This window comes from Miniopterus natalensis, chromosome 2, assembly GCF_054644295.1.
Source record: "Miniopterus natalensis isolate mMinNat1 chromosome 2, mMinNat1.hap1, whole genome shotgun sequence".
Classification (NCBI taxonomy): domain Eukaryota; kingdom Metazoa; phylum Chordata; class Mammalia; order Chiroptera; family Miniopteridae; genus Miniopterus; species Miniopterus natalensis.
In genome coordinates this window covers 122,667,214-122,680,253 of record NC_142082.1, presented here as the reverse complement: position 1 = coordinate 122,680,253, position 13,040 = coordinate 122,667,214, and the positions used below count along the sequence as shown (strand labels likewise).

The 13,040-nt window shown below is 34.2% G+C and overlaps 1 protein-coding gene across 1 annotated transcript in view; it reads left to right on the top strand.

The window, feature by feature from the left end:
• The window catches only part of ZDHHC17 (zDHHC palmitoyltransferase 17), a 78,739-nt gene extending 67,248 nt beyond the window's left edge, over window positions 1–11,491 (top strand). The window contains exons 13-17 of the mRNA XM_087814527.1: window positions 1,791–1,884; window positions 2,780–2,863; window positions 4,560–4,717; window positions 5,442–5,536; window positions 8,642–11,491. Coding sequence (XP_087670653.1) covers window positions 1,791–1,884; window positions 2,780–2,863; window positions 4,560–4,717; window positions 5,442–5,536; window positions 8,642–8,780 — 570 coding nt within the window. The 3' untranslated portion in view covers window positions 8,781–11,491. The remainder of the gene's footprint in view (window positions 1–1,790; window positions 1,885–2,779; window positions 2,864–4,559; window positions 4,718–5,441; window positions 5,537–8,641) is intronic.
• Window positions 11,492–13,040: the final 1,549 nt, after the last annotated feature.

Below are 13,040 nucleotides of genomic sequence, written 5' to 3'. Positions count from 1 at the left end.
TGCCCTGACTGGGAATCAAACTGCCATCTCCTGGATCCTAGGTCGATGCTCAACCGCTGAGCCATGCCTGGCCAGGCAGGGTGCTATTTTCAAGCATTCTTTTAAGAGATTCCTGTTTCTATGCTTTACAATGGGTTATTTACATGATTGGCATTCTTGACATACAGGATGTTTTTATAGTCTGCTGTTATGGAAATACTATTCTGTCCTATAAAGTCAAGAATGCATTGCTGCTGTGTTTGCCATATGGCAAGCAAATTCTTTATAGAGCCACTCAGTACAGTTTCATTGTTAAACAAATATTTAATGGCAAGAACAAGACTATTCTTTTCATTGTAGTATAAACATTTTATACTGTGTTATTGTAAGCTGTGTACTTCTTCTGGATAGATAATTTGGTGTTGTAAAGTAAGAAATACATATTATAAAATGATTAAAATAACAGAGTATTTGTCAATTATATGGGTATCCTTCACTTTGATAAATAGACAAGTCCCTAAGAAAATAAATGTAGATCATCATCATTTTCTAAAAAATAATTAATTTGTAAGTGAACTGAAAAGACCACTATATTCAGGAGCCTGTGTCAGTCTTTTTTTTCTTTTTAATTTTTCTTTATTGTTGAACGTATTACAGGTGCCCCCCTTTGATCCCCATTTTCCCCCTTCTTTAGTTCAGAATTCATTGACAACTGAATTCCCAAAGGGCAAATGTAGCTGGGGGTTTGAAGTGGAGTTAGAATTTGTTTAACATATCCTACTTCTTTCTCTTAAATAGATGTAGTTGCATTATCTGTGGTAAAGAATAACTTACCCTTTTCTTTGATCCACAGATGATATTAGTACATGTAAGAACTGCATAGTCTACCTATGTTTTTTCTTAGTACCGCAGAAGTGTGTATAACCTTGTACAAATTATTGGGGAAATGGCAGTGCCTTTGTTGAAACACCAATGAAGGATGTTATAAATTTTGTTTCTGGCATAGGCTAATTACACTAGCTTTTGTCATGTACCCAGCACTGGGACTACAGTCCTTCGAATATTACTGCGGAGTTCTTCTGTTCACTTGGCTAATTTAGAATAACATGGAGTAAAACATTTTACAGCAATTAAGACATTACAAACATGAACTCTTTATTGTCTGTCAGAAGCTGAATAATGTACTTTTTATTTTGTTTTGAAAGAAATAGGGACTACCTAAACTTCCTAAGCATGTTGTACTTTCTTAGATAAGGCATGCATTTCAGTAGGATACATGCTGTACCTGAATCTCAGATCTCAGGAGGCACCAGTGGTGCTAATTTTGGGACAACTCATATTAAATGATTTTGAATTCTAAAAGCTCTTATTCACTTCTTACTTGACCTTTCTTTTACTAAAGGACAATTTCATTTTATTAAAGGACAACTAATATCATGACCATTAATCACAGTAAATTTTCATTTAGAAGCCTGGAGAGTGATGTTTTTATTATTCACAAATTTGAGGGAAGTGAATTAGATATAGTACCATTCATCCAAACAGCAAATTGGGCTTTGATTGTTAATCACTTTTGCAAATTGATGCTTCTACTCCATTTTTAAGAGTTTATATTCTAGAGTAGCCTTATCCTTTTCATCTTTGTTGTTGCAGTTAAAATTTGTTTTGTTTTACCTTTGAAAACCTTGGTATAATCCTTTCTAAAAAATATAGCTTTATTTATTCATAGTTGTATTTTGAGGAAATAGATGTTCTGCTTTCCTCTCTAAGGTATAGTGCCTTTTATAATCTTTTAACATGCCTATTAACAGATACGGAAACCAGTGAGGTCCAAACACTGTGGTGTGTGCAACCGCTGTATAGCGAAATTTGATCATCATTGCCCATGGGTGGGTAACTGTGTCGGTAAGTTTTATTAGTAATTTCTAAATATATGGTTCATTTAAGTTATTCTAGGTAATGAATAAAGTATCATATTAAAGTAGATAGTGGAAAGTTCATTCCTGTACCTTACTACACTCCCTTCAACCCCCTCATTATCTTCAGATTGACAAAACAGCAACTCAGTTGAGAGGGGGGAGGAGTTTAAAATCAGTGTCTAGAAAAGATGATCATTTCTCTGTCAGTTTTTTCCATGCCTGCTCTCTCCTATTTTCTCCAGTGATAGTAGTGAAGTTGAAAAGGAGGCAGATAGTATTTTTTTTTTTATTAAACTAGAGAAAGTAAGGCAATAAAAAGATTTGAAAGGATATTATGTACAGAAGAAGAGAGGAATGACAAAGAAGAACTCTACGTACTTCAGTGTTCAAGAATGATGTAGCCTGAGGAGATAAACTAAGTGATCTGAGAGATGGCCCTGGGGATTTTATGAGGTGACAGCAGGGAAACATTACGAAGATTGTGTAACTGTTGGGGAGAAGCCTTTGAAAAGTTGAATAATAAAGTGTATAAAAGTAAAGCTAAAATAGGGATATTTTAAACATCACAAAGCAAATAGTAGCAATAAAGGTCAGTATTTTAACTTACTTGGTTCATTGGGACTCTCTTGCCTTGGGAATTAATATCACTGTAGTCATCACATCTTTGGGTGTGATTATAAGCATTCTTGTGTTGACTTTAATGGAAACATTACTTTTTTTTTTAAGAACATTTTCTAAAATAATTAATGTGTGTGATTATTGTTTAAGTTGTATCACACCTTTCATGATAATCCCTCCCTCCCTCCAATTCTTCTCAGCCCTGGTGTGTTTCCAGTTGTCTTTTCTTAACTGAAAAAAATTGCCTCTGTGTTGTTCTTTAGGTGCAGGCAACCATAGATACTTTATGGGCTACCTGTTTTTCTTACTTTTTATGATCTGCTGGATGATTTATGGTTGTATTTCTTGTGAGTACAATTAGTTTTTCTCTTCTTAAAACACAAATGTTTGCATACTCATGCTTACCATATTAATAAAAAGTATGATAATGGCAAAAGTGTTTGAACTAAAAATTATGGTTTGGGGCACCTCATTGCAATGAAGCATAAAGAAAACTAGTTAATAGGACTATCAAACATGTTCAACATATAAACAACAGAATTATTAGTTAACTACCTTTTAATACATGTGTCCCTGAAAAATGTGTTGGCTTAATAGGCTTTGGAAAGCTTCTGGGTTAAATATACACTTTTTAAATATCATTTGCTTGTTTTACTCTAGTAGTTTATAGATTTTATGATTGTGCTAGTTGCTCATTCTTACCAAACAGTTGTGAAAAGATAGTTGAAGTTAAGTTTGCAGAGAACTTAAAATGTTTTTAAAAGTACGGTATAATTATTGCCTACTAGAGAATATTAAAAGGTATTAGAACTTACTCTTTTAAGAATAAGTTGTCATTCACTTGATCATACAGGTTTAGTATCTTAGAGGAAATTGTGGGGGATTACTGCATTGAAAACATAATTTGGAAAGAGTTACGAAACCTCAGGTCTTGGTGGTACTTAGCATAAAGATGCATTAGATCCCAGCTTAAAAATACGTCTTGGAAGGATGATTTCCTGGTCCTCTTACTCCCACAGATATTAAGAATAACCTCGCCCGGCCGGGCATGGCTCAGCGGTTGAGCATCAACCTAGGATCCAGGAGATCGGGGTTTGATTCCTGGTCAGGGCACATGCCCGGGTTGCCGGTTAGGCAGCCAGTCAATGACTCTCTTATCATTGATGTTTCTATCTCTCTCCCTCTCCTTTCCTTTCCTCTGAAATCAATAAAGATATGTTAAAAAATAAATAAATAAAAAATTTAAAAAAAAAAGAATAACCTCTGTTTTTGCCCTAATAAAAAAGGCTATGTCCTTAAATATATGTATATAGTATCTATCAAATAAAAACTATATATTGTTACAGTACAGTGTTTTTTGTTTAAGATTGGCTGCTTTTCCATTTCTGATTTGATGGGTTTTTTTGTTTTGTTTTGTTTTGTTTTTTTAAAATATATCTTTATTGATTTCAGAGAGAGGAAAGGAGAGGGAGAGAGAGATAGAAACATCAATGATGGGAGAGTCATTGATCGAGCCCGCAACCCGGGCATGTGCCCTGACCGGGAATCGAACCCCAATCGCCTGGATCCCAGGTCGACGCTCAACCGCTGAGCCACGTCCAGACGGGTGATGGTTGTTTTTTTTTTAACTAATGTATAAGGGGATTATTTAAGAGTATAAAAAATGTGCATTGAAAGTCATTAATTAAAGCTAGACTCTTGGATCATGTTTTTTTGTTTGGAGGGGAGAAGCTGCCCTTTTTTGTGTAAATCCTCACCTAAGAATATGTTTATTGATTTTTTTTTTTGAGAGAGAGAAACATCCATGTGAGAGAGAAATGCCCATCAGTTGCCTTCTGTTCATGTCCTAATTGGGGACCAAACCCACAACCTAGGCATGTGTGCTGGCCAGGAATTAAAACTGTAACCTTTTTGGTGCATGGGACGCTTCAACCAACTGAGCCACCAGGCCGGGGCTTGGATCGTGTTATAAGTGGTGTCTTATAATGTATACACAGGGTACTTGGATGATTATTGAGTAAATGTGAGTACTTCTCATTTTAGACTGGGGACTCCACTGTGAGACCACTTACACCAAGGATGGATTCTGGACATATATTACTCAAATCGCCACATGTTCACCTTGGATGTTTTGGATGTTTCTGAACAGTGTTTTTCATTTCATGTGGGTGGCTGTATTACTCATGTGTCAGATGTACCAGGTATGTGCAAATGCATTATTTGTTCTTCAGTGTACTAATCGAAAACTCTTAAAAAAGATACTTCTTGCTTAAAAGATAATAATGTATTCTCTTTCTACCCACTCTTACATTTCAAGGAATAAAATTTTATTTTACTTTTTCTCTCCATTTTTCTTTCCTTCCTTCTCTCCTCCCTCTTCTTATTTTATGAACTTTTAAAAAAAGTTATTGTTGAAAGAAGTACAGATGACCCTTTTTTCCCTACTGACCCCTGAACTTCTGACTTGGAATACTGCTCTTGACAGAACTTTTAATTTCTGTTTTTCCTGATTCAAATACATCCAATTGGATATTATTGTGAGCTTAGATTGATGATGGCATTAATTTTGTGTTTGTTCTAATAGTAATGTTTTATTACCAACAAATATCAATATTTATTTGTCTTTTAAGGATTTTTTTTTTTTAACTCATTCTTAAAGGGTCTGATGGAGAGGTGGTGTATGTACATAGTGTTCATCACTCCACATGCACAATGCCAAGCAACCTGTTTCTAAATATTTTCCCCATTTAACTAGCTACTTTTCATGGAGTCAAGATGATGATATTTAAACTATCTTGATGATCTCCTGATGGAAAACCAAAAACAGATTTCATCATTTTTCTCTCTATTCTGGTCGTCTTGAGAATTAATTTGTTTATATTAAATATTCAGAGAACTAATGGTTTGCTTTCCCTTATCTCTTAGATATCCTGTTTAGGTATTACTACAAATGAAAGAATGAATGCCAGAAGATACAAGCACTTTAAAGTCACAACAACATCTATTGAAAGCCCATTCAAGTATGTACATGTTTGTAAATGTAATATTTTCCCTTGGCACATAAATTTTCTTACTCAGCCAAATTTAGCAATTATCTAGTGAATACATCAAAGAGAAGTGTTTTTCTTTAGGTATGGCAATAGGATATTAAACAGAAAATGTTTATTTTACTTGGCAATATGTAAAATAGCTTATAAATTCTACTAAATTCTAGATTTCAGCCAGACATAGCATTGGTTTGTTGACCATAACTTTAGAATTCATCACATTAACTGTTTATAAATTTGTGATACTTTTTTTTTTAAATTGCACAATTCAAACTTTATTGACCTACTAACGTAAGTATTTGATCTTTAACCTTCCTATCAATTTATAAATTTTCATTAAAAATGAATGTCTCCACCCCAGCCATCATGGCTCAGCAGTTCAGCATCAACCTATGATCCAAGAGATTGTGGTTCAATTCCTGGTCAGGGCACATGCCCAGGTTGCGGGCTCGATCCCCAGTAGGGGACGTGCAAGAGGCAGCTGATCAATGACTCTCATCATTGATGTTTCTCTCTCTCTTTCCTGCTCCCTTCCTCTCTCTCAAGTCAATAAAGACTTTTTTTTTTTTTTTAAATGAATGTGTCCAGAGAAATCAGATTCTTAAAAATAATCAGTTGAAACTTATATTTAGGGAAATTTCCCAGGCTCTAGGACAACTATTTTTCAGTACAAGTTATTTTTTTTATTTACCCTTTGAATGACACAAAAATTTCCATATGCTTAGTTTTATACAGATACATGTATGAATGTGTGTGTATATATGTATAATTGAGGTATAATTGACACATAACATTATACTAGTATGAGGTGTACAACATAATGATTTGATGTTTGTATATATAGCAGAATGATCACCACATGAATCTAGTTAACATCTGTCACCATACATAATTTTTTTCTCTTGCAATGCGAGCTTTTAAGATCTCCTCTCTTAGCAGCATACAGTGTTGTTAACTGTAGTCACCACGCCGTGCGCACATGCCCAGGACTCACTCACTTATAGCTGGAAGTGTGCGCCTTTGAGCCTCTTCACCCATTTTGACCACAGCCTACCCCTTGCTTCCGGCACCACCAGCCTGTGCTCTCTTTATGAGCCTGGGTTTTGCTTGTGTTTAGATTCCATATATAAATGATAGCATATAGTATTTGTTTTTCTCTGTACATACTACTTTTTTTTTTATTCAGTCATCCATCAATAGACACCTAGGTTGTTTCGGTATCTTGGGTATTGTAAATAATGCTGCAATAAACATGGAGGTGCATTTATCTTTTCAAGTTAGTGTTTTTTGTTTTCTTTGAATAAATACCCAGAAGTGGAATTGCTTGGTCATATGGTACTTCTACCTTTAAATTTTTGAGGAACCTCCATACTGTTTTTCATAGTGGCTCCACTAATTTACAGTCCCACCAACAGTGCACAGGATACCCTTTTCACCACTTCCTCGCCAACACTTGTTATTGCTAGTCTTTTTTTCTTTTTTTTTTTAACTTTTACTTTTGTTTAGAATATTACAGATGTCCCTTTTTCTCCCCAATGACCCGTGCTAATCTTTTTTGATAGTGGTCATTCTAAAAGGTGTGAGGTATATCTTATTTGTGGTTTTGATTTTCATTTCTCTGATGATTAGTGATGTTAAACATCTTTTTATGTCATGTACCTTTTGGCCATTTGTATGTCTTCTTTGGAAAAATGTCTATTCAGATCTGCCCATTTTTTAGTCAGATTGTTTGGGTTTTTGCTACTGAGTTGTAAGATTTTTTTATATATTTTGGATAGTAATCCTTTATCAGATATATGATTTGCAAATATTTTTTCCCATTCAGTAGGTTTCCTTTTCATTTTATTGATGGGTTTGTTTGTTTTTTGCTGTGCAGAAGCTTTTTAGTGTGATATAATGCCACTTGTTTATCTTTGCTTTTGTTGCTTTTGCTCTTGGTGTCAGATTCAAAAAAATCATAGCCAAGACTGATGTCAAGGAGCTCACTGCCTATGTTTGCTTCTAGGAGTTTTATGACTTTACGTCTTACATTTTTTAATCCACTTTAGGTTGTATATGGTGTAAGATGGTCCAGTTTCATTCTTTGCATGTGGCTGCCCAGTTTTCCCAGCCCCATTTATTGAAGAAACTGTCCTATGCCTTATATATACTTTTTAAAATATATATATATCTTTATTGATTTCAGAGAGAGGAAGGGAGAGAGAGAGAGAGAGAGAGACAGAAACGTCAATGATGAGAGAGTCATTGATCAGCTGCAGCCCGCAACCCAGGCATGTGCCCTGACAGGGAATTGAACCCCGATCTCCTGGGTCCTAGGTCGATGCTCAACCGCTGAGCCAAGCCCAGCTGGGCCTTATATATACTTTTAAACATGAATTTATTTTGCTGCCAGTAAACAGTTGTTCCTTAATTATATGAAATATTTAAAATTCGTAGTTTTACTCAAGCTACTTGCCTACCACCTGGAAGCTTTTGCAGTGCTTTAACTATTGCATGCTTCTGGAGAGCAAGCAAGCCTTTAGCTAAAGGCAAAAATAAGAGAGTCAGTTGGGTAGTTTTGAGAATTCTCCCATAGTCACAGTAGTTTTATATGATGTGAAACAGAGTTATCTTCCAAAGGTTTCTCGAAGTTCTAAAATTCTCTGAACTTATCCTGGACATTTCCTTTTTTAAATTGTTATCTTAGGTACACTACCAAATTCATGCTATTTGTGATTATTTTGTCTTTTACTTTCTCAATTTTGGATGTAGTTTGTCTCCTTGCCAAAGGGCCACCAATCAAGGAAAGGTTTTATTAAAAATTACATGACACAAAAATGAAATGCAAATTTGAATAACTTTAAAGTGTAATTGTGTAACCCATTGAATTTACAAAAGAGAAAAGAAAAACCAGGGTTGACCAAGCTACGAAGAAGCATAAATGCACATATATTTTATTTAGTTATAAACAGGTTTTTTCTGACAAGTAATCTGAGTTTTTAAGTTTAAAAAAATATATATTTACCACTAAAATTATATTGCACTCATATGTTAAATCATTGTCCTAATACACTTTTTCTTTTTGGGATATTTTTTTAGCCACGGATGTGTAAGGAATATTATAGACTTCTTTGAATTTCGATGCTGTGGCCTCTTTCGTCCTGTTATCGTGGACTGGACCAGGCAGTATACAATAGAATATGACCAAATATCAGGATCTGGGTACCAGCTCGTGTAGCAGCGTCTTTATCTTATGAAGCATATTGCTAAGTGGTGCCTGAAAATTGTGTCTGTCCGTGTCTCTCTCACACTCGAATCCACATCCTTTGAACAATAGCATGCTGTATGTAGGGCTAACAGTGAATTTTACAGTCTTTTTTTCAACACTTTTATTAACAAAAGTAAACATGGACAGAACACACTGCCACTTCCAGGAAGAGTAAAGATCTTAAAAAGAATTTTAATGGTTCTTAATGTGGAAATTCACAACATACTCAATTTTTTGGTTTTGTTCTCATAACATTTTTCACAAAATATGAGTGACTTATTCTGTTGACAGATACTAACCAGAAATGTTCGAGTCTTGCTAAAACTAAATTTATGGTATACAGCTAAATTTTAAGGTACAATCTACTAATAGTATTTATGGCATTTAATTCCACGAGAGTTGTCTTAAATTGAGTCAGACTAGTATTATGTATGTTTTAGAATGTACATGTAAATACTGTGATGAAAATCATGTGGTTTTATTAGGGATCCTCTCTAATGTGTCTTCAAAGGCACAAGAAAATAATGTTCACCAAAAAAAAATGTGCTAACAATATTATATTGCTATCAGCTCTTTCAGTGCTGATATATTTCTGGTTTAGTGAAATAATTTGTAGTAACCTTGCTCTGAGGTTTTATGGTCTGATAACAAAACACTTGCATGAGTATGGTAAGTCATGCTATTTTGTTTAAGCTTAAAAGCCCTACTAAGTGCATGATACACCTCATAGAATGTATACTAGCACATACTATCCAGTAAAGCATAAATTAGAATTTAATTTGATGTGCAGTCTAATTTTTAAGAGTTAAGGTATTTTCAAGAAAAGGCAAAACAAGTTAATGCAAAATTCTCAGTAATAGAGATAAACGAATATACTTTCTAAATTCTGAGCTGCAAAATAAAGACAAAATGATGGAGTCTAGCTAAAGATGGAGCATGATTTCTGTACATAGCACATCTGAATAAAAGAAATACTAATGGTATATTCTAGTTTTAAAAATATGACCTATCAGAAGGAATTTAATCTCCAAGTTTATTTTAATTTTTTCAATTTTGAATGTTTTGAAATTTGTTAACGCCGTCTGAATTTCAAAAAAATTTTCTTTTGTTAAACGTGATGCACTGATCAGTTTTTGTTGCAGCATTCTCATGCTCACGGTGAACTGTTGGTCACCACTTCCATAAATATTGTTTACAGAGTGAGACTTGCTTTAGTCCTAAGTGCTGTAGCAAACTGTGGTTCGAGCAACCTGTGGGAAACCTGTGAGAGGGAATGGGCTGGGAGTGGGGAGGGGAAAGGGTGGTCACACTGATGACAGATCCTAGGCCAGTGTAAAGATTGTGTATCTGTATATAAATAATTTATCAAATAGTTTTCTCTTTGTGTCTGTATGTGTTAGTGTGTTTACAGCTGCTCATTTCATCTTATCCAACCAAAAGAAAAGGGAGATAACTAATGAGCTTCTAGTGATGTTCCATATTGCTGTTAATAGGCATTATACCCTGCAAGTTCACTGCATGTCTGATGCTTGGTAAAATTAGTATTCCCTGTAAAATGCAGATTACAGGTATTAAAGCAATCTAGTGGTATACCCGCCCCTTGCCTTAGTAAGAGGAGCAGTGAAAATGTATATAGTTGATGTTCGTATTTCCAAGTACCATTTTTATATAGTAGTTCCTTTGACCACAAGTCACACATCAGAAAGATTACCCTTAGTATATGTGAGTGTTTTAATATTAGGAAATTAGCATACATACTTTATTTTTGAAAAAGGAAGAGATGGGTGTGGGGTGGCAATAACATTGTGCCATTTTGTCAGAGTATAAAAAACTGGTCATCTTTATAAATGTCTCTGCTAGTTTTGACTACTATTTGGGGCAAATTTTAGATAATTTTTAAATTCACAATTATTTATAAAAGCCTAGAATTTGTTTTAATTTTTTGTATTTTGAGCCACTTCACATGAAGACTCAGTTGCAGTTTTTATTGAATACATTTTTATTAACAGTCAAATACTTACGGTGATTTTCTAGTTTGGATAAGAGTGTTGTTACCATGTTCTTTCTTTGTGGTACAATATTCTTTTCAGTGCAAAAGAGATGTCTTTGAGTTAAATAGGAAAAAACCCCTCTAGATGTATAATTACATGGAAAATAATAGCAATGTTAATGCTTTAGTACTAACCATCTCGTAGTACCAGTGAAACCTACAACTGAGAAATGGTCAGATGGCCAGGAGCCACCTGCAGCAATGCACTGTCTGTTTAATTATTGTGTAGGATGTGTACGTGGACCCAGCTAAACCCAGTTCTAAACTTGTGTATGAAGGTGACCTTTGGGAAAGATCAGCTTAATTGGATACATTTAACAAATAGGAACTTATTTTTCAGCTTTGAACATGAACTTTTTCTTTGGAGTTTTTTCCCCCCACATTTTTGTTGTTCCCAGGAATTTGTTTTGAAATATTAGTAGGCATAAAACAGCATCATTATACTTAAACTATGGATATTTTTATTTTATATTTTCTTTATTTATAACTGTGCCAAGTATTATTTTGCTACTTACCGTGTTATTCTGTGGAAGGAAAAACCTGTAAAGTGTTTAATAAATTAGCTCTCCTTACATAAATTAAATCTGTCAAAATTTTGTAAAATATTAATCAGAATAAATATTGACTCTTAGGTGTGTGCTTGCTTGTTATTTCACTTGATTCACTTCAAGAAATTGATGAAACACTGGTGGTAGTACCTATGATATGAAAAGATTATTCTGTATATATTTAGAGTCAACTAGGATTCAAGTTGCAAGACTATAGAAATTAGCAAAAGTAAAAGGTGGTGGTGGTATTCTTAAAAAAGCTCCCCAATTTTATGTGCGTGTGTGTATAATTATTATTTTTTTAAATAAAGAGAATAAAGATTTCTATAAGAATCTGGGATTCTATGGGGTTAATTAGACTACTTCAGGACTGTATGAATCTCCCAAGTTTTAAATATAAGTATATTTAAAGATAGACTGTAGTAAAATATTAGAAAATGAAACCTACCAAAAATTGATATTAATTACTTGAGAAGCTATGCAAGACAAAGAAAACTGCTTTATTTGAAAAATTTTAAAACCATAAATTATGAAGGAACTTTCCTGTTCACATGATTGTTTATGGTTTAATTGAGAACCCAGTGGTATTAAATATTTTCACATTGGACTAATACTCATTTCATAATTATGTTATAATATTGAAAGTAATGCCTCCAGAGCTACCTAGAGCTTAGTGTTGGAATTTTGAACAAGTATATAAAATAAAGCAAATTCTGCGGCAAGCCATCAGTTTCATTCTAGGTATGTAGTTTTCTCCTCTTCGTTGTCTTCTTGTCTGGATCATGTTCCCCCTCCCTCCAGGTCCTTCGCAGATTGATAGACTGTACCTATGACATGGATGTCTGGTTCTAAGTTTATAGAGATGACTGAAACAAGTGGTATATACCAGGACAAGAAATCTGAGCAGCTTGTCGGAAAGTAAACTTAATTTCATAATGTTATCGGTATAAGAGTTTTCTATTAAATATCTTTATGTTACCTTTAAAATAGAAAAATCTGCCCTGGCTAGTATGGCTCAACAGTTGAGCATCAACTATGATCCAGGAGATTGAGGTTCGATCCCCAGTAGGGGCCGTGTAGGAGGCAGCTGATAAGGATGATTTTACTTGTCATTGATGTTTCTCCCTCTCCCTCTCTCAAATCAATAAAAAGATTTAAAAAATTCGTAAAATAGAATCCTAAATTGCAATAGCAGTAACTTTTAAAAAACCCCAAAAACCTGTTAATTCCAAGTGGAACATTCAGAATGTCCTCTGATCTTGGTCAGCTAAGTCACAAACTCAAGAAAACCAGCCACTTAGACACTCTGCCTTTACAGTATGAATGTTTTGCTCAAATAAATTTTAGTAGAATATTGTCATTAGACATTTACTTGGATTGAAAAATACTGTTTCATAGACAGCAATGTTTCTGGTACTCAGGGACTCCATTTGAAGCATCAGAAAGCCTCGTTATTGCTGCTGCTCCTTGGATCTGTAGGTTTATAGTTTTTATCAAATTTGGACATGATTTCAGTTTTTATTTCTTCCTTCCCCTTTTAAGAAACTCCATTTGCACATATGTTAGGCCACTGAGATTGTCGTACAACTCACTGATCATTTTTTTAAATTCTGTTTTCCCCAGTTTTCATTT